Below are 26793 nucleotides of genomic sequence, written 5' to 3'. Positions count from 1 at the left end.
CTCAACGGAAGGCACAACCGGCACCTCATACCTGCGCAACAATGACCGATGAAAAACGTTATGAATAGAAAAGGATGCAGGGAGGTCCAAACGGAAGGAAACAGGGTTAAGAATCTCCAATATCTTATACGGGCCAATGAACCGAGGCTTAAACTTAGGAGAAGAGACCCTCATAGGGACAAAACGAGAAGACAACCACACCAAATCCCCAACACAAAGCCGAGGACCAACACGACGGTGGCGGTTGGCAAAAAGCTGAGTCTTCTCCTGGGACAACTTCAAATTGTCCACCACCTGCCCCCAGATCTGATGCAATCTCTCCACCACAGCATCCACTCCAGGACAATCCGAAGTTTCCACCTGACCAGAGGAAAATCGAGGATGAAACCCCGAATTACAGAAAAACGGGGACACCAAAGTGGCAGAGCTGGCCCGATTATTGAGAGCGAACTCCGCCAATGGCAAAAAAGCAACCCAATCATCCTGGTCAGCAGACACAAAACACCTCAGATATGTCTCCAGGGTCTGATTAGTCCGCTCGGTCTGGCCATTCGTCTGAGGATGGAAAGCGGACGAAAAAGATAAATCTATGCCCATCCTAGCACAGAATGCCCGCCAAAATCTAGACACGAATTGGGTCCCTCTGTCAGAAATGATATTCTCAGGAATACCATGCAAACGAACAACATTTTGAAAAAACAGAGGAACCAACTCGGAAGAAGAAGGCAACTTGGGCAGAGGAACCAAATGGACCATCTTAAAGAAACGGTCACACACCACCCAGATGACAGACATCTTCTGAGAAACAGGCAGATCTGAAATAAAATCCATCGAGATGTGCGTCCAAGGCCTCTTAGGAATAGGCAAGGGCAACAATAATCCACTAGCCCGAGAGCAACAAGGCTTGGCCCGAGCACAAACGTCACAAGACTGCACAAAGCCTCGCACATCTCGTGACAGGGAAGGCCACCAGAAGGACCTTGCCACCAAATCCCTGGTACCAAAAATGCCAGGATGACCTGCCAACGCAGAAGAATGAACCTCAGAGATGACTCTACTGGTCCAATCATCAGGAACAAACAGTTTATCAGGTGGGCAACGATCCGGTCTATCCGCCTGAAACTCCTGCAAGGCCCGCCGCAGGTCTGGAGAAACGGCTGACAATACCACTCCATCCTTAAGGATACCTGTGGGCTCAGAGTTACCAGGCGAGTCAGGCTCAAAACTCCTAGAAAGGGCATCCGCCCTAACATTCTTAGAACCTGGTAGGTATGACACCACAAAATTAAACCGAGAGAAAAATAATGACCAGCGCGCCTGTCTAGGATTCAGGCGCCTGGCGGTCTCAAGATAAATCAAGTTTTTGTGGTCAGTCAATACCACCACCTGATGTCTGGCCCCCTCAAGCCAATGGCGCCACTCCTCAAAAGCCCACTTCATGGCCAAAAGCTCCCGATTCCCAACATCATAATTCCGCTCAGCGGGCGAAAATTTACGGGAAAAGAAGGCACAAGGCCTCATCACGGAGCAGTCAGAACTTTTCTGCGACAACACTGCCCCAGCTCCGATCTCAGAAGCGTCAACCTCAACCTGAAAAGGTAGAGCAACATCAGGCTGACGCAACACAGGGGCAGAGGAAAAACGGCGCTTAAGCTCCCGAAAGGCCTCCACAGCGTCAGGGGACCAATCAGCAACATCAGCACCCTTCTTAGTCAAATCGGTCAATGGCTTAGCAATATCCGAAAAACCAGCAATAAATCGACGATAAAAGTTAGCAAAGCCCAAAAATTTCTGAAGACTCTTAAGAGAAGAGGGCTGCGTCCAATCACAAATAGCTTGAACCTTGACAGGATCCATTTCAATGGAAGAGGGAGAAAAAATATATCCCAAAAAGGAAATCCTCTGTACCCCAAAAACACACTTAGAACCCTTCACACACAAAGAATTAGACCGCAAAACCTGGAAAACCCTCCTGACTTGCTGGACATGAGAGTCCCAGTCATCCGAAAAAATCAGAATATCATCCAGATACACAATCATAAATTTATCCAAATAATCGCGAAAAATATCATGCATAAAGGACTGGAAAACTGACGGAGCATTTGAAAGACCAAAAGGCATCACTAAATACTCAAAGTGGCCCTCGGGCGTATTAAATGCGGTTTTCCACTCATCCCCCTGCCTGATTCGCACCAAATTATACGCCCCACGAAGGTCAATCTTAGAGAACCACTTGGCCCCCTTTATGCGAGCAAACAAATCAGTCAGCAACGGCAACGGGTATTGATATCTTACAGTGATTTTATTCAAAAGCCGATAATCGATACATGGTCTCAAAGAGCCGTCTTTTTTTGACACAAAGAAAAAACCGGCTCCTAAGGGAGATGACGATGGACGAATATGTCCCTTTTCCAAGGACTCCTTTATATATTCTCGCATAGCAGCATGTTCAGGCACAGACAGATTAAATAAACGACCCTTTGGGTATTTACTACCCGGGATTAAATCTATGGCACAATCGCACTCTCGGTGCGGAGGTAATGAACCAAGCTTGGATTCTTCAAAGACGTCACGATAGTCAGACAGGAACTCAGGAATTTCAGAGGGAATAGATGAGGAAATGGAAACCACAGGTACATCCCCATGAGCCCCCTTACATCCCCAGCTCAACACAGACATAGCTTTCCAGTCGAGGACTGGGTTGTGAGATTGCAGCCAAGGCAATCCTAGCACCAAATCATCATGTAGATTATGCAGCACCAGAAAGCGAATAATCTCCTGGTGATCCGGATTAATACGCATAGTTACTTGTGTCCAGTATTGTGGTTTATTATTAGCCAATGGGGTGGAGTCAATCCCCTTCAGAGGAATAAGAGTCTCCAAAGGCTCTAAATCATACCCACAGCGTTTGGCAAAGGACCAATCCATAAGACTCAAAGCGGCGCCAGAGTCGACATAGGCGTCCGTGGTAATAGATGACAAAGAGCAAATCAGGGTCACAGATAGAATAAACTTAGACGGTAAGGTGCAAATGGAAACAGATTTATCAAGCTTTTTAGTGCGCTTAGAGCATGCTGATATAACATGAGTAGAATCACCGCAATAGAAACACAACCCATTTTTCCGTCTAAAATTCTGCCGCTCGCTTCGGGACAGAATTCTATCACACTGCATACTCTCTGGCGACTTCTCAGTGGACACCGCCAGATGGTGCACTGGTTTGCGCTCCCGCAAACGCCTATCGATCTGAATAGCCATTGTCATGGACTCATTCAGACCCGCAGGCACAGGGAACCCCACCATAACATCCTTAATGGCATCAGAGAGACCCTCTCTGAAAGTCGCCGCCAGGGCGCACTCATTCCACTGAGTAAGCACAGACCATTTACGGAATCTTTGACAGTAAATTTCCGCTTCATCTTGCCCCTGAGATAGGGACATCAAAGTTTTTTCTGCCTGAAGCTCCAAATGAGGTTCGTCATAAAGCAACCCCAAGGCCAGAAAAAACGCATCCACATTGAGCAACGCAGGATCCCCTGGTGTCAATGAAAAAGCCCAGTCTTGAGGGTCGCCCCGGAGCAAGGAAATCACAATCCTGACCTGCTGTGCAGGGTCTCCGGCAGAGCGAAATTTCAGGGACAAAAATAATTTGCAATTATTTCGAAAATTCTGAAACCCAGATCTATTCCCCGAGAAAAATTCCGGCAAAGGAATTCTCGGCTCAGATACAGGTGCATGACAAACAAAGTCTTGCAAATTTTGTACCTTCGTGGCGAGATTATTCAAACCTGCAGTTACACTCTGAAGATCCATTACAAACAGGTGGACACAGAGCCATTCAAAGATTAGAAGGAGAAAAAAAAAAAAATTCTCAGCAGACTTCTTATTTCTCTCCTTTCTCAGCCAAGGATTTTAACCCTTTAGTAGGCCGGTCAAACTGTCATGTTCTCAATGGCAAGAGAACATAGCATCAGCATATATTGGAACTAGCTCTTGGAAGATGGGAACTGAGCTGACCATGAACTAAACCTAACGCACAACTAGCAGTGGCCGGGTAGCATGCCTACGTTGATTCTAGATGCCCAGCACCAGCCGGAGGACTAAATAATGCTAGCAGAGGAAAATATTAGTCCTAGCTCACCTCTAGAGAAATACCCCGAAAGGAGACAGAGGCCCCCCACATGTATTGGCGGTGAATTAAGATGAATTAACAAACGTAGTATGAAAATAGGTTTAGCAAATTTGAGGTCCACTTACTACATAGCAGAAGACAGAAAGGTCACTTTCATGGTCAGCTGAAAACCCTATCAAAACACCATCCAGAAATTACTTTAAAACTCTGGCATTAACTCATAACACCAGAGTGGCAATTCCTGTTCACAAGAGCTTTCCAGACACAGTAACGAAACTTCAGCTGTGAACTGGAACAAAAATGCAAAAACAAACATGGACAAGAGTCCAACTTATCTAGTAGTTGTCTAGGAGCAGGAACAAGCACAGAGAGGCTTCTGATAACATTGTTGACCGGCAAGCAACTAACAGAGCAGCCAGGTTATATAGCGACTCCCACATCTTGATGGGAACAGGTGAACAGAGAAGATGACAACACCAGTTCAATTCCACCAGTGGCCACCGGGGGAGCCCAGAATCCAAATTCACAACAGAGAACTGTGTGCTGTTTGCTACAAGAAAGGTCCCACAACCTGGGACGTAGTGTACTTGTGAAATTTGCAAGACTTTTCCGGGTACAGCAAAGGTGGCTGTTCTGTGCTAGTTTGTGAAGCCAGGAAGATACTGAGAAAGGGACTTATAGTCTCCAGGAGCATCCCTAGGATCCAGAAGCAAGGAGAAGACCACGTTTCACTGTTCCTGTTTGGTGCACCTGTTAGGGCCTAGTGTAGGCTTCAGTAGTCAGTACACGGCAGCCGTGGGGCCTGCTTAGTAAAGGCCAGGGAGGTTATATGTAGAGTAGCATCGTTATTTGTTTATTGTTTAAATTTGCTTGTGAGACATATTCTGAGTCTGTAATAGTTGGAGCACCGTGCTATTTTACGGACAAGATAAAGTGTATAAGTCTTGTAAAGTGTCTCTTGCCATTGCATACCCCTGTTTGCATCTTCCTCACCCACTTCATTCCTTGATTCCCAATAAATCTACCCTTTGTTGTTTGCACCTCATCTTGTGTACAGTAGTCTTCCTGCACCGTGGTGGTCCCCCGGCCATCGCTTCATTACCTGGCTATTTAGCCAGCTCTCTGCCCCTGACTAGTGCCAATTCTAGCTTCTTGATCACTGGTGTATGTTCCCTTGTTGCTCTGTGCTCTAATCTACTGCTGTCTGACCTAGGACTGCACTCTGACCATCCATTTGCTTTGACCCTTTGCTTTATCTACTACCTTCATTGTATTCTGACCCCTGGAACCTGACCTGACTATTCTTTTGTCTCACCCCCCTGTCTATGACGTACCCTCCTGGATTTCGACAACTGGATCGTGATCTCACTATTCTTTTGTCTCACCCCTCTGTCTATGATGTACCCTCTTGGCTTCTGACCTCGGACCTTTTGATTACCCATCATAGTGGCTTGTCGGTGAATAATGACTAGCGTCACAGTAGCCTTATTATAGTATAACAACTTCATGATATGAACGTGTTGACTAAAAAGACAGCTGAGGCATGTTAATTTGGCTATCAAATAAATACTTTATCTGTTACGATGCTCACCTTTCCTGCCACTTAGCGAGCTTGGAACGGTGTTGGCGCAGCATGTATCAACGGCAAACCTAAGAAATGAATAGAGACAAGGTGAGAAGGTAATATACACAAATGTCAGGCATGTCCCTCTTCTCTTCCTCCCTGTAAATCACTCACTTGTCCAGCTCATGCAAATATTGAATGGAATGGAGGAGATGAAAATAGAATAAAAATCTTGTCCTTTATTAGTGCATCATAAAAACAAGCTGACGCGTTTCAGGCAGTACTGCCCTTAGTCATAGCATAATAAAAACACATTACAACACAATATATAAAGGCACATAACAAAAGGCTACAACCAATCACAATACATGTGTCACGCTCACGCCCTGACTGGTGGGCGTGAGCCAGGGAGTTATGGCCCCACTGTGCCACAAACCAGACTACCTTGGAAGGGGCGTGACTAGGACAGCTGCCTTGGTGTTCGCTGGAGCCTCTGATGGTGAGGTCAGGCTTGTGCAGCAGGCAGCTGCCAGGTGCCACTCCGGGGCGGTGTCGGGCTGTGGCTGCTGATCCCACTTGGAGAACAGGAACATTAGGACAGGTGCGGGCGTCAGGCACGACTGGCAGATGAGCACGGCTGAAACTCAGACGAGTAGGCTGGCATGGCTGAGACACAGGGCTGGCAGATACGGCTGAGACACAGGGCTGGAAGGCACAGCTGAGACACAGGGCAGGCTGGCACAGTGTATGAAGGAACAGGTAGAGACCTGTTCACACAGCAGATGCTAGTACTGGAACAGACCGGAAAGAGTGGAGTATGACGGAACAGGTTTGGACCTGTTCACACAAGAGGTGCTGGTACAAAAGCAAGCAGGGAGAAGTGGAGTATGACAGAACAGGTTTGGACCTGTTCACACAAGAGGTGCTGGTACAAAAGCAAGCAGGGAGAAGTGGAGTATGACAGAACAGGTGTGGACCTGTTCACACAAGAGGTGCTGGTACGAAAGCAAGCAGGGAGGAGTGGAGTATGATGGAACAGGTTTGGACCTGTCCACACAAGAGGTGCTGGTACGAAAGCAAGCAGGAAGGAGTGGAGTATGACGGAACAGGTTTGGACCTATTCACACAGGAGGTGCAGGTACGGATGCAAGCAGGAAGAAACAAAGTAGGAAGGAACAGGTTTGGACCTGTTCACACGGGGGGTGAACCGCAAGGTATGCGGAGAGGAGCAGCAGCAAGAGATTCTGCAACATCAAGAACAAAGCAGAGCGAAACCGCAAGGTTTGCGGAGAGGAGCTGCAGCAAGAGATTCTGCAGCAGCAAGAGCAGAGCAGAGCGAAACCGCAAGGTATGCGGAGAGGAGCAGCAGCAAGAAATTCTGCAGCAGCAAGAGCAGAGCAGAGTGAAACCGCAAGGTATGCGGAGAGGAGCTGCAGCAAGAGATTCTGCAGCAGCAGAGTGAAACGTAGCAGAATCGCAGGAGTGCAGAGCGAAGGTAGAAAAGTAATTCAAAGTGAACACAAGGAAGGACACAGTAGGGAAAGAAGTACAGACAAGGAGACAGGGAGACAGTGATAGGACACAGTTCAGACAAGGTAATGGAACGAGACAAGGTACTGGAACAAAGACACAGGGACCAGGATATTCAGCCACCTGGAGGGAGGACAGACAGGTACAGATAGATGATAGATAGATAATAGATAACAGATAGATAATAGATAGATAGATAATAGATAGATAGATAATAGATAAATAATAGATAGATAATAGATAACACATAGATAATAGATAGATGATAGATAGATAATAGATAGATATATACTAGATAGATAGATAATAGATAGTTAAATAGATAATAGGTAGATAGAAAATAGATAGATAGAAAATGGATAATAGATAAATACCGTAGATTTAAGATGATGTATAGATAGATAATAGATATTGAATGAATGGATGGATGGATTTTTATTCTCATAATTATTGTGTCAATGTATCTGCAACATTTTTACTGTTGGACTTTTTTTTCTTCTTTGCCTTTTTTCTTCTAGAATGGGTTATCAATGTGACATGTATGTGTTACATGATTACATTTGTTTGGGCCAGCTCCATCTTTTTCCGGCTTCATTCACACATCGTTTATCATTTTTATATGACTGCAGTAACTTACATTTCGTCGGTTTTCCCTTTATCCCAGGTACGCCGCCACTCTCCTTTGGAATTCTTTTGTCGGGCGAGCCGCTCAGTGTCGACTTCCTGGCGCTCCTTCTTCCATTGTAAGTACTCGCCGTGCTCCACCGCTGACATTGTCAGGGGATGGTCAGAGAAACTCCTATCATATTTTTCACCCGGCTTGCAAAAGGAAAACATTAAAATTACAAAACTTTAGCAATGGTAAAAGATTCAAATGATGAGAGTGAAGATATGTGTGTGTGTAGGAGCAGTACGGCTTAGCTAATGCAGTTTATGGCCACTGGGACCTCTACCAATCCGAGAACAGGTCCCCTGAATGGAGCGGTGGTCAACCATCCGCACCATCGCTCCATTCTTTGTCTATGGGACTGCCGTAGATAGCAGACTGTTATGATCCTTAGTGGCTGAGGATCACAAAACGGACTAGCTAAGTTTATGAACATAGACACGAGCTCTAGGGAGGTGGTAACTGGACTGACCGCAAACCTGATCCTAACCAAACACACTAAAGGTAGCCGGTGAACGTGCCTAAATTCCTGGACGTCTCGACGCAGCCTGAGAAACTAACTACTCCTAGAGGGAAAGTAAGACCTCACTTGCCTCAGGGAAATAACCCCAAAGATATAGGAAGCCCCCAACAAATAATAACGGTGAGGTAAGGGGAAAATACAAACGTAGAAATGAAAACAGATTCAGCAAATGAGGCCCGCTAATACTAGATAGCAGAAGACAGATAGGGAACTGTGCGGTCAGTAAAAAACCCTATGCAAAATATCCACGCTGAGAATACAAGAACCCCCACACCAACTAACGGTGTGAGGGGAGAAACTCAGCCCCCTAGAGCTACCAGCAAGCAAGGAAATCACATATTAGCAAGCTGGACAAGGAACAAAAATAAACCAAGAAACATATGAACACTGATGATCAAAAAATGAACAAACAGAAACTTAGCTTCTCTTGAAGAGACTGATAACGAAGGAATGCAGGAGAGCACAAAATAGCACTGAAGACATTGACAGCAGGCAACCACTGAAAGTCCAGGTGAGCTAAATAGGAAACCAACTACCAGATAACGAGCAGCTGATCCCAGCCATAAACCTGCAGAAAGACACAAAGAGCCACCAGAGGGAGCCCAAAGACAGCACTCACACAGTACCACTTGTGACCACCAGAGGGAGCCCAAAAATAGAGTTCACAACAGCAGACATATACCAGAACTAATTAGTAACAGGAAAACAAGAGTACAATGTTTTTTTTTAAATATAACTCACTACTGCCCAACCTAATTCTCTTCATCTCCAGCATCATGTTAAGGATGTTTTCCCATCTTCACATATGGGTATTTTAGATAGAGCGTGTAAAATCAAGCACTTTTCCAGTTAACTGTGTATTAAAATTTGCAGCCATTCTTGAGAAAATAACGCTTTTCTTCCATTTACAGCTGGTTGCCTAGGAGACCGACCACTGCTGTTGTTTAGCTTGTAAGCACTGACGATATCTGTCTATGAAGATGGGAATAGTCTTATAAAAGCAACAATGCATTGGCAATGGGAGAAAATTATCGGGACAACTAATGTCAGGTCATTTGGATTTCATTGTCCATAACTGTTCATAAGGATATTTTCTTATTATATATCCTAAATATGCTATGAAATGGCATAAATTATGCTGCACTTTGCCCTGTACAGACCTTGTGGTGACAAGTTTCTCAAGGGTGACAGAAAATAGCTTTTTTTGTATTACCTACCTCTTTGTCTTGTTCCGTTTTGCATTTTTTCCTGCATTTCTCTTTCTTTCTTTCTACTTTTGGCATGGCAGACTCCTAGAGGAAGAATGGATTTTAAAGAGGACCTTTTACTTGCTCAAAAAAATGAGTTAAATGCCTTGTAAATCTCCCTTCACACCCCTGATTCTGCCTTTTGTTTTCTGCTGCGTCGCTCCATTACAGAGATATTCATATTTGTTGCTTTTGGAGCGCAGTATGTGAAATCTCCTCTTGTGTGCAATTGCGCGTTTCTTCAGACTTTTCGGGGAAGAAATATGCAACAAGGAGTTGGCAGAATATTCATGCACATAAATATATTATATATAATATATAACTGTATATGAGGAATAATAAAGATATGTGCATGTGTCAAAATGATTATGGCCAAAAGACAAATTGGCAAATCAAATTCAAATGATCACCAAAAAAAACAATATAGTCAGTAAGACAAATGTTGCTAAAAACTATTTTTTATTGACCAAGTATTAAAAAATGTGGGGCAGATTATATCTCTGTATTTTATACCATATTTATACCATATTTATATTACCGTGCCTCCCCTCGTTTTATTCTTAACACATGTCGTTTTTTATTTACTGATGTTATTGTTGCGCCACTCTCTCTTTGTTTGTATGTCTCCCATTTTTTAATACTTAATCAATAAACAATAGTTTTTAGCAACATCTGCCTTACTGACTGTGTATCGTTTTATTGGGGGGGTGATCATTTGTATTCGAATTTTCTGGGAGCGTAAGCTTTCACCACTTCCTCATCAAACACAGCTTGGCAAGCCAATCTAGTACTTTAGAAGACTGTGACTGTGACGTCGAGTTGTGATTGGCAGTGTCTGGGAGAGGTGAAAGCGCTTGGCCCGCAGAGAAGACTGAAGAACCGCTCAGTTGCACTACAAACAGAGATTTCACATACTGCGCTCCACAAGCAACAAATGTGAAGATCTCTGAAATGGAGTGACGCAGCGCAAAACGGAAAAGAGTGGCAGAATCAGGGGAGAATCAGGGATTTTTACAAGGTGTTTGACCCAATTTTTTGAGTAAGTGATAGGTCCTATTAAAGTAGCAGCAGGTCTCAAATAGAAATGAACGTTATCTAGCAGTTGTTTGATTATACAAAGCAATGTTCTCCCACTCAATTTTTAAATTTTTCTTAAAGAGGTTACCAGAACCTGTAGCAGGACAAGTACTCAATCCAAAAATCTGGATTAGATAGTAGTACACAAGGATGATGGGTTTGTTAGCATACCTTGTCTTCTGAATTTTTGGAGTTTTATTGAGTGGCAGGTAGGTGCTAGTACGTAACACTCCATACCTGTAGAACTTGGATTTGTTTGTTGAGTTCATGTGAGCGTACGACAAAGTCGTTAAAAAAACAATTGGGAGGTTTATGTCTCCACTTTCTGAGATCTGTGACAGTTTTATTTTTCCGCTTAGTGAAGGATTTTTTTTTGAATGATGAGATGATGGTTTTATTGATACAAATATGGTGTACAATGTTTAAATTTTTTAAAAATCATTTTTATTTTCAAGAGGATAAAAATCACAGTTCTGGCGCTTTGATCTCCTTTCCTTGTTATAACATTTAAGTAATTTTATATTTTGATAGATCGGTCTTTTATGAACATACCATATATTTTAATCTCTTTCATTTTATTGTTAGTTGGAGTTGGAGTAGTAGTATATCTTGCATGTGATGAGGACAGACATCTAGTCCGCAGGCTGATGAGGCCTTACGCATTAGGTGACTTGTGGCAGGAGAAAAAGGATGCCAGTCTACAGATAGCATGATACTCAAGCTGTGATTTAAGTATCAGATGAGAACACCGAGAGGGATGGAGACTGAGCCTCGAATACGCGGCCTAATCTGAAGAAGCTGGAGAAAAGACGTATGGCCAGGCCCCTTAATCATCAAGGTACTGGATTATCTTCACTTGCGGGTGAGTGTAGTCAACTTCCCAAGCGGGATGTCCCCAAGCATATGGGAGCACAAGACCTTAATCTGGCCATGATGGGACCATTAAGGAGAATAGATGTGCAACCGCTTGTAGGTAAGATGATCATCAAAACTTGTACTGTTGTGTTGGTCTAGGTTGTGCTGGAGTTCATAGGACTAATAACATCAGGAACAACCTAGCGGGAACTGAAACCGTGTCTGATGATGTGTCATGAAACTGAAACATATTGGAAATTATGTGTCCGCTATCTTGTGAGTGAAGGTGTAAATGAGGAAATGTTGGGACCATTAAGTACAGAATTAATGTTTAAGAAGACCTGTTCATTGAGTTGTGTTATGGTCTGGAGAACAGCAGCAGAATACAGCCTGCACAAACACACATTCCACGCTACCAAAGTCCACACACCCAGCCAGGACCGTGTCTTCCATGTAGTGTGCCGAGACGTTGGTAGTCACTCCCTCACCCACAACTACCTCCCCGTGCCACTGAACATCTACACAGCCTAAAACCACAGGTGTGATGTGAACATTGCCTAAAACCACATGAATAGTGTGAACACAGCCTAAAACCATAGATGTGTTGTGAATACAGGCGAAAATGTATTCTAAAGTTAGCAAATGTGGAGCAGACTTTAATAATACGAGAATAATTAGATGACATGTCCCACATACAGGGACAGACAAGAAAATGAAAACCTATATCAGGTGACATTTGGAAGTGTTAAGATATTGAAGCCTAGTCTAGAATCGGCAAACTTCCTCTTCACAAGTGAGTATCTTCCAGCATTGTGTCTGCTGCATTTCTTGCAGAAGAGTGTAACTTCCAGCATTCACGGTTTTCATTGTATTTGGAATATTTATGCCAGGCTTGCAATTCGGTGTGCTGCTAATCCTGTAAAGCTTCTTGTTCCATGTTATTGTAGAAAGCTCCTGCCAACTGACATAGCATTCTTTTTGTCCATCGCTCCAAGCCATAAAAGGAAACAGTTTAGCTCCGACGTTCACACTGCGATGTAACATTCATTCCGATGAAATAAATCATGCAAATAAATGTAATGGGAGCAAGTTCTGGTCTATATATCAGCTCCTCTATAAAAGCGAATAAAGCCAGATGCTAGATTTGTTATTAATAATAACATTAGATGTCACCCAGAGTCAGTGCAAATTTATTTGCAGGACCTGGTTCATCAGCCACATCTATAAACTGTGGTTTCTGCACAGGAGGCGTGAGAATCACCTCCTACCCCCAGGATCTACAACTCTTCTTTTGATTAGCCAGCCTGAAGTGACGTCATCATGGCGGCGTGATGGGCATGTGATGTTGCAGAAGGCTAGCTACTCAAAGGAAGATCCACAGTTGCAGGGTGTAATAATTATAGGGGATAACTCAGGAGACTCTTTGCATGGAACAAGACAACTACAGGACACAGTTTTATAAGTGGTAAAGTCTATATTATCACACGGTGATTCAAACAGGTGCAGAGAGAAACTCAAGTCCACAACACTTGGAGTATATATTAACCGCAGCTTAGCAGTTTGTAGGAAACTTCAGAGGAAAATGCAATCACGCAGAAAGTCTATGAAGCACAGTTATTCTTGAGGATACTTGACACAAATAAGTCCTTGCTTAGTCCAAAACACAGATAGATATGCTTATAAGGCAGTTCAAATAATATCTTAGCTCAACCAGGGAGGCCTGGGAAATAGTCTCAGGTTCTTGCAGAGCAGCAACAGCTTACATGTCGAGCAAATGCAGATGGAAGTAAACACGAGCAGCAGATGAAGGAGGAACTCAGAGCAGAGTAGCAGGATAACTCCACAGGTTCACAGGAGCAGGTATATAGCCAGGGCGTCACCAGAGGTCAGGAGCTGGATGCAAGGCAGAATACTCTAGCACAGACTGAAGGCTGGGGTGGAGTTTTATAGCAGGAAGACACAGTGCACATGAGACCAAAGACGCCAGCTTGGAAAAGGGCAGTAATGCACAAAAGTTAATAAAAAATGTTCAGAGTCCTGACACGGAGTTCGGAGGCGGTTTTCATCGTTCACATCCAGTGGCCGCAGATTATTGACTGCCGGAGATCTCACTTATGCCCGGTTCTATCAGGAAGTAGGGGCATGATTGACATCCTTTATACAATTCACTCCATCAAGCTTTGGCTTCTTATGCTAACTCGTGTGGCAAGGCTCATTAAAGGGTTGCTATTGACTTTTAGGATTACTTCATCCAATAGGCGGTGCTAAAAATTGAGTTCTCTTCCTCTCTGAAGAGGCTCTTTGCCTATTTAAATGCCCAGAGGAGAATTGTATGGCCCAAAAGGCTCCTTACGCTGGCTTGGTACACTCTTCATGGGGAAACGTGATCAAGTCAGCTTTCTCTCTAAAGAGGCAATTTTCATGTGGGAATCAGGTCAGATTTGTAAGAAACAATATGAATGATGTTTCTTTACTGCTCTTGAGAACAATTGAATGTGAACCACTATTTGAAAGTAAGAGACCTATGAGTATACATTTTTTTTTGCTTGTTTTTAGTAGATATTTTTTATCATATTTATTGGTGAGCGAGTGTACTCGTTGCTCGGGTTTTCCAGAGCACACTCAGGTGATCTCCAAGTATTTATGACTGTTCGGAGATTTAGTTTTTGTTGATGCAGCTGAATGATTTACGGCCGCTAGCCAGCCTGAGTGCATGTGGAGGTTGCCTGGTTGCTAAGGAATCCCCACATGTATTCAAGCTGTCTATCAGCTGTAAATCATGCAGCTGAGGCAAAGAAAACTAAATATCCGAGCATTTACAAATACTCAGAGACCACCCGAGCGTGCTCTGGAAAACCCAAGCAACGAGTACACTCGCTCATCACTAATCATATTCTTAACCAATTTTTTACATTTAATTAGGAGGATGGATTAGTGTGCGTGCATTTAAATAGAAGAAGTCATGTTATGCTCATATGCCCCTGGAAGAAGCCGAAAGGGCGAAACCTTGAGTTTGGCAGGATGCTGAACATATTGATTAGTTTTCCAAAATTGGATTGTATTGATCTGCTGACTACCTTAGGCTCTTTTGTGAGTATGCTAATTGCATTTTGAATAAAAAATTGTTATTGGCTTTACACTATGTTTTGGCTACTCTGATTTAAGGGGAAATAATTCAATTAATTTGATGAAAAAACATCTTAGGAATTCAGAGCAACCGCCAAGTGTAAAGCTATAATCCCACATCTATTCTATAGATACTGTCTGGGCAAAGCATAAAACAGGTTGTCGACTACTTTTATATCCTTAGGATGTTATTAGTTGCGGAGCTGCGCAGTAGAGCTCCTATAACTGTATAGTATCTGCAGCGGGGGGCTACATATCCATTCCTATACCTTCATTGCACACAGGGATGTGCAGTATGTGGCCACTATACACTTGATGGAGCTGTGCTGTTCTGATAACATTCAGCCTCCGCTTACACGAGGAGCAGCTCATTGATGTGGGTGCTGGGTGTCACACCACCACAGATCTGATACCCCAGGGAATATATGAGTAGTGGACATCCACTGTAGTATAAAATCCGATGGTCTGTAACTTAGAAGGCGATCTTACTTTTCTCCATGGTGCGCCGGCCTCTTTGCTTGATTAACAGTGGCGATAGAGTCTCTGCTGCGCAATCTCTGGCTGGCGCATGTGTAATTATTATTATTTTTTTTTTTTTTTTATATAGCGCCATTAATTCCATGGTGCTGTATAAGCTGCTATGCTGACCAATAGAGCAGCGCATGCGCAAGATTTCAGCCTGGAGCAGAAATGACGTCACGCAGCAGAGACTCTGTCTGCACTGTCAATCAGGCAGATGAGGGTGGAGCAGGCAGGGAGAAGTGAAAGTGCACCCATACACCCGATATATGTACTTGCATGGATGAAGAGACAAAAGGATGGGATAGATGGGTATTGTTGCCCTATACTGGACTATAATGTTGCTCACAGCTTCACTTTAGTAATTTATTCTTTTTTACACGCACTTGTACTGCTGCAGAACCTCTTCATGCCTCTGTATGTGAACCGGTGAATACCTACCATAAATCATGGTCTGCAGCAGATCATCATCTCTAATCAGATTCTTCTCTGCGTTGCACTCTGCACGTCTGCACTAACAACATCTCCTAGGAATGTCTTTATCTAGATGACCATCTTCATGGCTCACATGGAAGTGCATTTATTAACTGCTCTCAAGAAATTCTGCATTTCTCGTTGACCTTTTCATAAGGAAAGCCGGCCAGTTGGATAGGCACATATCGAAAAAAATCTCTCTTTGAAACATCTATTCACACTAGCTTGGATGTGCCAGTCTTTTGTTACTACATTGTTGGATTCATGCTGCTCTCAGATGGGGCAGCAAAAACTCATCCTCTACCTCTGTAAATGGGAGCACTATGGCTATGCTACCAAAAATGCTGAGTCTCAAAATGGGGAAGTCTAGGTTCTGTTAACCTGGTGAGGGTATTATTGTCAGGGGTGCTGTGAGTGGTAAATTGTAGGATAGGCTTACCTGGGGTCTCTCCTGTAAGGACCGGATAAACTGCTACCCACAACATACATCGCCCCTAACAGTAAATATGTTATTCAAAATGCACAAGTTAAAGGGCCAGATTTTCTCTAAGGCTATGTTCACACTAGCAGTATTTGGTCAGTATTTTACCTTAGTATTTGTAAGCCAAAACCAGGAGTGGGTGATAAATGCGGAAGTGGTGACGTGTTTCTAATATACTTTTCCTCTGATTGTTCCACTCATGGTTTTGGGTTAGAAAATACTGAGCAAATACTGAACGTGTGAATATGGCCTAATAGAATTAGTGGCAACAGTCAGTTTTGGCTTTGTTTATTGGGGCCACTCTGGTTCTGTGTACAAAAATGATATATATATACAGTGGGGCAAAAAAGTATTTAGTCAGTCAGCAATAGTGCAAGTTCCACCACTTAAAAAGATGAGAGGCGTCTGTAATTTACATCATAGGTAGACCTCAACTATGGGAGACAAACTGAGAAAAAAAAATCCAGAAAATCACATTGTCTGTTTTTTTATCATTTTATTTGCATTTTATGGTGGAAAATAAGTATTTGGTCAGAAGCAAACAATCAAGATTTCTGGCTCTCACTGACCTGTAACTTCTTCTTTAAGAGTCTCCTCTTTCCTCCACTCATTACCTGTAGTAATGGCACCTGTTTAAACTTGTTATCAGTATAAAAAGACACCTGTGCACACCCTCAAACAGTCTGACTCCAAACTCCACTATGGTGAAGACCAAAGAGCTGTCAAAGGACACCAGAAACAAAATTGTAGCCCTGCACCAGGCTGGGAAGATTGAATCTGCAATAGCCAACCAGCTTGGAGTGAAGAAATCAACAGTGGGAGCAGTAATTAGAAAATGGAAGACATTCAAGACCACTGATAATCTCCCTCGATCTGGGGCTCCACGCAAAATCCCACCCCGTGGGGTCAGAATGATCACAAGAACGGTGAGCAAAAATCCCAGAACCACGCGGGGGGACCTAGTGAATGAACTGCAGAGAGCTGGGACCAATGTAACAAGGCCTACCATAAGTAACACACTACGCCACCATGGACTCAGATCCTGCAGTGCCAGACGTGTCCCACTGCTTAAGCCAGTACATGTCCGGGCCCGTCTGAAGTTTGCTAGAGAGCATTTGGATGATCCAGAGGAGTTTTGGGAGAATGTCCTATGGTCTGATGAAACCAAACTGGAACTGTTTGGTAGAAACACAACTTGTCGTGTTTGGAGGAAAAAGAATACTGAGTTGCATCCATCAAACACCATACCTACTGTAAAGCATGGTGGTGGAAACATCATGCTTTGGGGCTGTTTCTCTGCAAAGGGGCCAGGACGACTGATCCGGGTACATGAAAGAATGAATGGGGCCATGTATCGTGAGATTTTGAGTGCAAACCTCCTTCCATCAGCAAGGGCATTGAAGATGAAATGTGGCTGGGTCTTTCAACATGACAATGATCCAAAGCACACCGCCAGGGCAACGAAGGAGTGGCTTCGTAAGAAGCACTTCAAGGTCCTGGAGTGGCCTAGCCAGTCTCCAGATCTCAACCCCATAGAAAACCTTTGGAGGGAGTTGAAAGTCCGTGTTGCCAAGCGAAAAGCCAAAAACATCACTGCTCTAGAGGAGATCTGCATGGAGGAATGGGCCAACATACCAACAACAGCGTGTGGCAACCTTGTGAAGACTTACAGAAAACGTTTGACCTCTGTCATTGCCAACAAAGGATATATTACAAAGTATTGAGATGAAATTTTGTTTCTGACCAAATACTTATTTTCCACCATAATATGCAAATAAAATGATAAAAAAACAGACAATGTGATTTTCTGGATTTTTTTTTCTCAGTTTGTCTCCCATAGTTAAGGTCTACCTATGATGTAAATTACAGACGCCTCTCATCTTTTTAAGTGGTGGAACTTGCACTATTGCTGACTGACTAAATACTTTTTTGCCCCACTGTAGGTGAAAGATGGCCAATCACTAACTTGTATACTCTTTAAAGGGATTGTGTACAGGATAGGTGATAAATTGTTGAGCGGTGGGGTTCTGATTGGAGAGGCCTGCACCGATCGGCAGAACAGGGGATTTTTATCCCCCGGTACAATAGACCGGCAGTGCGTATGCTGGACCGCCACTCCATTTATTCCATATGCGGCTGCGTGAGGGGTACAACAGATAGCACTCACCTTTTGTCTGGAAATTGCAATCTGCATATGAGGACCTTGGCCAAAGGTAAAGACGTCGTCAGCCGCCCCCACAGAGAGTTTGGAAGTTTTTCTTGTTAGGAATAAAACATCTTGGTCGATCTTTTTACTAATGTCCCTCGTGTCCTGCAGACAACATGGGGTATATTACTATAGTTATAGCATCAAATTATAATAATTTAGCTTGAAAATTAAGGGGATTCTCTGGTTTTCAGACTAACAAAACTACTAATAATGTGAGGGACAAAGCAAATATCTAACATGATCAAATATTCTCACATATACATGTATGGACAGTGTCATGCAAAAGTTTGGGCACCCCTGGTTAAAATTATTGTTATTGTAAACAGTTAAGCAAGTTAAAGATGAAATGATCTCTAAACCGCCTAACATTAAAGAAAACCTATTTCCTTTGCATTTTTTGCTATATATATATATATATATATATATATATATATATATGTACACACACACAGGGTGGGCCATGTGCTGTACAAGGAAACACCAAAAAATAATGTGAGAATGGTTTGTGGCACATTAGTATATGGGAGGGGGAAAACTTTTCAAGATGGGTGGTGACCATGGTGACCATTTTGAAGTTGGCCATTTTGGATCCAACTTTATTTTTTCCAATGGGAAGAGGGTCATGTGACACATCAAAGTTATTGAGAATTTCACAAGGAACCCAATGGTGTGCTTGGTTTTAACGTAACTCTATTTTTTCATGATTTATTTACAAATGAAAATGTGTTCAAAATGCTGCTTATTGCGTTGGATTGTTAATGCAACCCTCTTCTCCCACTCTTGATACACTGATAGCAACACCGCAGAAGAAATGCTAGTACAGGCTTCCAGTATCCGTTATTAACTGGAACTGGCCAAGGAGCTCAGAGACAGAATTGTGGCAAGGCACAGATCTGGCCAAGGTTACAACAAAATTTCTACAGTACTCAAGGTTCCAAAGAGCACAGTGGCCTCCATAATCCTTAAATGGAATACGTGTGGGACCACCAGAAGACTAGACTAGACCTGGCCGTCCAGCCAAACCGAGCAATCGTGGGAGAAGAGCCTTGGTGAGAGAGGTAAAGAAGAACCCCAAGATCACTGTGGCTGAGCTCCAGAGATGCAGTAGGGAGATGGGAGAAAGTTCCACAAAGTCAACTATCACTGCAGCCCTCCACCAGTCAGGCCTTTATGGCAGAGTGGCCCGACGGAAGCCTCTCCTCAGTGCAAGACATATGAAAGCCTCTATAGAGTTTGCTAAAAAAACACATGACAGACTTTCTTTGGTCTGATAAGATGAAGATATACCTTTTTGGTGATAATTCTAAGTGGTATGTGAGGAGAAAACCAGGCACTGCACATCACCTGCCCAATACAATCCCAACAGTAAAACATGGTGGTGGCCGCATCATGCTATGGGGGTGTTTTTCAGCTGCAGGGACAGGACAACTGGTTGTCATTGAAGGAAACATGCATGTGGCCAAGTACAGAGGTATCCTGGATGAAAACCTTTTCCAGAGTGCTCTGGACCTCAGACTTGGCCGAAGGTTCACCTTCCAACAAGACAATGACCCTAAGCACACAGCTAAAATAACAAAGGAGTAGCTTCAGAACAACTCTGTGACCATTCTTGACTGGCCCAGCCAGAGCCCTGACCTAAACCGAATTGAGCTTCTCTGGAGAGACCTGAAAATGGCTGTCCACCAACGTCCACCATCCAACCTGATGGAACTGGAGAGGATCTGCAAGGAAGAATGGCAAAGGATCCCCAAACCCAGGTGTGAATAACTTGTTGCATCATTCCCAAGAAGACTCGTGGCTGTACTAGCTCAAAAGGTGCTTCTACTCAATACTGAGCGAAGGGTCTGAATACTTATGACCATGTGATATTTCAGTTTTCCTTTTTTAATTAATTTGCAAAAATTTCTACATTCTGTTTTTTTTCAGCCAAGATGGGGTGCAGAGTGTACATTAATGAGAAAATAAATGAACTTTTTTGAATTTACCAAATAGCTGCAATGAATCAAAGAGTGAAAAATTTAAAGGGGTCTGAATGCTTTCCATACCCACTGTATATAGTGGCCCGAGTAGTTTGGATATTTACTACTACACTACACAAAAAACAGTACTGTAGAAGGCAGAGAAAGGCCCAAATACTTTTCCTATATAATACACTAGCCCTATCTGACTGAGGAGGTTGGCTCCCTAGACATGAAAGCACACAAGTTTGGCACGCCCACTTACTTTAATGTTGCCCTAGCTGAATTGTTCACGGAGTTCTCTTTTAATTGTTATAATTGTTATTAATAAAGGTTAATATTTATTGTGTGAGGATTTTTGATCATGTTAGTTATTGGTTCTCCAGGTTTCATAAAACACTTGTCTAACCGCCTGCCGTTTATTAACCCCCCAAAAGCTTTACTCACCCTCCCCAGGTCCGTGTCTGAGTCTTTGCTGCTGCTCCGGGTGCCTGCTACTCTCCACGGCGCTGTAAGCAGTAAGTGAGCTCAGTGTTTTTGCCCAAGTTGACGGCACAGATCATTGAGCTCACTAATTTGCTGCACTGCTGTCGAAATTATGTCAGTGCTGCAGATGATAACAGAGACCATGAGCAGAGACTCAATGCTGGACCAGGGGTGGGGGAGTAGTGATTATTATTATTATTTTTATTTTTTTTTTGGGGGGGGGGGGTATATAAATTACAGCCGCTGGAGAGGGGTTTTCCTAAAGCAGAAAACTCTTATAATTTTGAAAATATGGAATTTATTATTACCTATCAGTGGATTCTGGACAACAAAAGCCTTAAAAACATTTTAAAGTTAAAATTCTTTAAGTATTCATTTCATGTACTTATGGTAAATCTGAAGGATCTCTGTCTGCCTGGACAACAGGGCTCCTGCAGCGCTCTGCTTTCAGCGGTGGAGAGGAGCTCCCACACAAATGAATAGACATTCTGACCAGCTACCATCTACAATATATTTATGGATATGCCATAAAAGTACAGGCTGGGAATGGCCCTTGAAAGGGCTGTATAGCATTACAAAAAAAATGAAGTCTTTTCTCTCAATTTATTTAGTTGATGAATGTACAATAGATTATATCAGATTATAAGAAGTGGAACTTGTCACTTCAGAATGGGTTAAGGGCAGCCGAGGTCTTGTATGGTCTTCACAATAATGTCCATGACAGCAGTGAAAGGAGGAAATAATGTAATACTGGCGCTACACCCGCTCTATCCTCGTCTCCGCTGCCTCCAGTCATTACCACTGACCTCAACGTTACTGTCCATAGAGACCGACAGCTTCATCTCATTCCCCATGAGTAAAGTGAATTTCTGTTCAGCGCTGCTTGAGCTCCTCCGGCCTTTTCTTACAATTCTTTTCTAATGTAAGACAAATACAGCGTATCACAAAAGTGAGTACACCCCTCACATTATTGAAAATATTTTATTCTATCTTTTCATGGGACAACACTGAAGATCTGACACTTTGATACAATGTAAAGTAGTCATTGTACAGCTTGTATAACGGTAAATTTGATGTGCCCGCTAAATAACTAACATTAATGTCTAAACCACTAGCAACAAAAATGAGTACACCCCTAAGTGAAAATTGTGCCCAAAGTGTCAATATTTTGTGAGGCCACCATTATTTTCAAGCACTGCCTTAGCTCTCTTGGACATGGAATTCACTAGAGCTTCAAACTCCTTCAAAAATGTATGGGGTGTACTCACTTTTGTGATACCGTTTATGTCATAAATGAAGATTTAGCCCAATTTTTTCATTTTGTATTTTTTTCACCATACTAGCACAAATTAGCACAAATAACACATTAGCAGAAATGGACTAACCATGTGAGCATTCAAGTTAACATCGTGTTATATCTTAGATGAGAAAATGACCTATGTTTAATGTTTTTGTATTAAATCTCTTTTTAACACCTCTCTACACAACTGATAACACAGGATCCATCAGTCAAAGTAAGCAATGTCACAGCTCTCTTTCCCTTTACAATGACCTTTGCACACGCTCATTAGATTCTTTAATCGAAAAGATAGGGTCAGGGTCTGTTCATTGTGGCTATGTACATATTATGTTTCCTGAAACAACGGGAAGTTAGAGTCTAATAAAGCCCCAGTGGCCAATGTGAAACTTTCAAAATTTTCTTTTCAAAACAGATCAGAATATTGAAAAAAATATTACCAATTCTAGACATGTAACCCTACTGCCAATCATCCCCAAAAAACAGGCACTTTTTGGCAGTTGTTCTGCTAAACTCAACTCCTTTTGCAGTCTGTTTGCAGGACCCACCAGGCAGAATTTGTACTTTGACCAGCATGCCATTATGGAAGTGTCGGTGGCCTGGAGACTACAAAGGGAGTGACAATGAATCTGGGGAAATGCATTATATTGGGTCACCTAGAGCATTCTAGGTGTGAGATATGTGTCACCAGAAAACTATGAACTCACAAGGGTTGGGGTCCATTACTACTGTGGTCGGGGACAAATGCAAAGTTTTTAGTCCTAGGAGAAGTCAGTTGTGGGAAGTTTCCTAAGCATAAGGCCTCCTTCACACATCAGTGTGTCCGGGACTTGTGACAGTTTTCACAAGTACTGGAGACATTTACACACGTAGACCCATTCTAGTGAATGGATCTGTGCACTTGTCAGTGTATTTCCATGGACCTTGTGTCCATGGGCAAAATACACTGACATGTCTGTTTTTTACAGCAGCATGGGCCACAAAACGTCCTACACACTGATGGCACATGGACGACACATAGGGATGTTATCAATGTGATATGTACCAGTGCCTGGGAAGCAGCGGTACTGGTAGCACTGTTCCCCAGCGCTGGGTGCTGAAAACAGCTCTCATCACTGTCCCCTGCTTTGTCTGCAATCAACGTGAGCAGGTGAGAATGATGAGAGTTGTGTTCAGCTGATAACAGCGAAAGCAGCAGCGGCTTATGGGGGTATTCATCAGCTGTCACCTGTGCTATAAATAAATACATTTTATTTAAAAAATGATGTGGATTCACCTGTGTTTTTGATAACCAGCCTGGCAAATCTGACAGCTGGGGGGGCTGCAACGCTCAGCTGTCAGCTTCAGGAAGGCTGGTTATCAAGAATAGAAGGATCTCCACACTGTATTTTTTAATTATCTAAATAAATAATATAAAAAACGGCGTGGGCTCCCCCCCATTTTTGACAACCTGCCTTGCTAAAGCAGAGAGCTGGGGGCAGGTATTCTCAGGCTGGTGAGGGGCCATGGATATTGACCCCCCCTCCAGCCTAAAAATAGCAGCCTGCATCCGCCCAAAAAAGGCACATCTATTAGATTCTAGTGCTTTGCCCGACTCTTCCCACTTGCCCTGTAGCGGTGGCAAGTGGGGTTCATATTTGTGTGGTTGATGTAATCTTTGTATTGTCCGGTGACATCAAGCCAACAGCTTAGTAATGGAGAGACGTCTATAAGACACTTATCCCTTACCAATCCTATAATTATATGGTAAATAAACACAGAGCAAGTGCAAAGTCCTGTATTTGAAATACAAGGGAACCACATGTCATTTTTAGTGTTTTTATTAATTTATTTATAGTGCAGGCGGCGGCTGATGAATACTCCCTTCAGCCACCTCCTGCTCTTGCTGTTATCAGTTAAATACAACTCTCAGCATTCTTCCCTACTAGCACTGATCGCTGACCAAGCAGGGGACAATGATAAAAGCGGTCTTCAGCACCCAGCGCCGGGGAAGAGCAGGAACATTACCACTGATTCTCAGGCACCGGTATGTGTGATACTGATGCGGCACACGGTTGCCACACATACATCACAAGTATTAAACACACGTATCTCCGATACTGATTTTTCCAATACCGGAACTATCAGAACTTGTTAAAAAGCCCTAACATGTCTGGCAGACATCTATCAGTCAGAGCCCTGCCTCTGCCCGGGCTCTTCGTGGTGGGATCTTAAGCAGAGAATGTGATGAGATTTCCCCTTTACCATGTGCTGTAGCCAATGACAATGGAATGAATTGCTTTTCTTTCATCCTAGCAGCATGACAATCTGTCTTGTCTGAAAGCCGCACTGTGTAACACATGGTAAGTCTGCCGCCATGCCAATAAAATGATAGATGTGCTATATTCATACATAGAGAAGTATGTGCCGTACGTTGGGGGTCTTTGTGATTGTAATGGTGAGGCTGTCTTGCTTAGGTTTGCGAAATGTGACTGCCATGCCATCTTTCTCCGCACGTATCCGATCCTCCTCTATTTCCTGTGACAAGTAAATGTAGCTTTTTCAGTTAAATAAATACTTAGCAAATATTCATTTATCACTCCCATATAATGCTCCAATTGTAACACTGCTAAACTGGTCACAACCTACAGAAACAAAGACCTTTATACAGTAAATGCGGCTAACATGAATCAAAGAAGTCAAGCCAAGGATAAAGCAGAAATCGAAAATGCAACGTAGTATTTAGGGTAAAGCAGAAAGTTGAAAAGTGGACAACCCCTTTAAGGAAAGTCTACCTCCATACATTTACACATTCATGTTACGAGTATATATATACTTTTTAAATAGGTCTCTTTGGTAAAACAGATGCCTAGGCATCCATCCTGACTGTGCCCACTGCCGGACGTATAACCCCTGAACATACTTGAAAGACAGCGGCCATAAACATACCAAACCTAAATAGGGACAATGTTCTGCTAATTACCAGTAATTGTTTAAATTAAAGAAACTTTGCATGAGTTTCTAATGAACCCCATATGTGTTCATAGAATTTATTCTGCAGTGTTTTGTCTACCCGATGTCTTTGCACAAGAGCTTCATTCTTTTTCTTTAAGGCTTTGATCTTTTTGTCCAGCTCAGCATCTTTCTGCTCCTTTTCCCTGACTTCTCCTTCATATGGTAAAACCTGTTTTAAAAAACATATAATATTGATGTACATATAGTAAAAAAATAAATGCACTGCACAATTGTATCATACATATAGAATTAAAGGGGTTGTTCACTACTGTGATATTGATGTTTTATACTTAGGATAGGTTTAGAGATGGGCGAAACCGAGCGGTAAGGTTTGGGGTTCATACCAAACACCTAGTATTCATACAAGGACCCCGAACACAGACTTCTCCCGGAAGTCCGTGTGTTACTGTTCGGGTTCGGCAGCCCAAACAAAGATTGTTGAAAGGCTGCAGCGCAGCCAATCAACAAGCTTTACTGTGTGGGCACATCCGGCTCAATTACAGCCATGTTAAGTATTGGCATAGCTGTGATTGGCCGGCGTAGTGTGTAAAAAAAGTAAAAAAAATAAATAAACAATAAAAAAAACACGTGGGTTCTCATCTATTTTTGTTAACCAGCGCAGGCAAAATCGATAGCTGCAGACTGCTATTTTTAAGCTGGGGAGGGCCATGCCCTTCCCAGTCTGAGAATACCAGCCCCCAGTTGTCAGCTTTGATTGGCTCGTTATCAAAAATGGGGGGGCTTTTTTTTAAATTATTTATTTAGATAAATAAAACGTCGTGGGGACCCCTCTATTTTTGATAACCAGCCAAGATGAAGCTGAACAAAGAAGACCGACTTGTTAGGCAGGGAAGTCGGAAGAACTCAGCACTGGCCTCAGCCGGCAGCCAGCATTCAACCCAGAGGATGAGACAGGCACCCGAGTCACGCTAAGTGAAATTGACTTACATATAAACTGCCATCTTAAATTGCTCTTTCCCTTTGTAATCCCTAGAGTTAAAAGAAGAGAACTTTAAAAATGTAAAAAGTGCTACTTTCTATAGATGGCACTAGAGTTCAAGGCTTCTTTCCCTTTGAAGAGGCAATTTGCATAAAACTGCAGAGGCACTCTATAGGATAGAGAACAGGATGTACAATTATATCCTATACTGTTAGATAACCTCAGGAACTACATTATGGTATGTCAATTTATGGGAATTGTGAGTGAATTCATTTATGATGATATCTTTAGTAGAGGTCAAAGCTGTACATTTCTGATACCGGCCTCCCAATTCCTTGCATATACCAAGTCCACAAAGGTTGCTAGGGGCGTAATTACTGCTATAGCAGCTATGTAATAGAGTGCAGGGTTGCGTATGTCACCACGGAACAGACAGACCAACTGTTGAGGGGAATTTATTAACAGGGGTAAAATTCTCCTCGCAGGGAGTAAACAGGGGGTTAATGGAGTCAAACAGTAAACAGTAACAATTAAGCGGAATCAAAAGGGTTAACGAGTGTTCTGGTAACTTATCAGCCCAGGGAGGTCCTGACTGGAGGGTCCTTTTTTCCCAATGTGGATACAGTCACCAGCAGGGCTTGAGATCCTGAAGTCTCTTCTGTGTCTCCTGGAAAGTCCGGGGTTAAGCCTCTGCAGCCTGTTCTTCTCAAAGTG

General features: G+C 43.0%; 1 protein-coding gene across 1 annotated transcript in view; it reads right to left on the bottom strand.

The window, feature by feature from the left end:
- The window catches only part of CCDC9B (coiled-coil domain containing 9B), a 67482-nt gene that overhangs the window by 14105 nt on the left and 26584 nt on the right, over nucleotides 1–26793 (bottom strand). Inside the window, exons 3-9 of the mRNA XM_077260655.1 lie at nucleotides 25198–25308; nucleotides 24558–24662; nucleotides 21655–21765; nucleotides 18363–18506; nucleotides 9634–9708; nucleotides 7864–8045; nucleotides 5724–5782 (exon numbers count right to left, since the gene is read on the bottom strand). Coding sequence (XP_077116770.1) covers nucleotides 5724–5782; nucleotides 7864–8045; nucleotides 9634–9708; nucleotides 18363–18506; nucleotides 21655–21765; nucleotides 24558–24662; nucleotides 25198–25308 — 787 coding nt within the window. The remainder of the gene's footprint in view (nucleotides 1–5723; nucleotides 5783–7863; nucleotides 8046–9633; nucleotides 9709–18362; nucleotides 18507–21654; nucleotides 21766–24557; nucleotides 24663–25197; nucleotides 25309–26793) is intronic.

The sequence above is a fragment of the Ranitomeya variabilis genome, chromosome 1, assembly GCF_051348905.1.
Source record: "Ranitomeya variabilis isolate aRanVar5 chromosome 1, aRanVar5.hap1, whole genome shotgun sequence".
NCBI classification, from domain to species: Eukaryota; Metazoa; Chordata; class Amphibia; order Anura; family Dendrobatidae; genus Ranitomeya; species Ranitomeya variabilis.
This window is presented reverse-complemented; position numbering and strand designations above follow the sequence as displayed.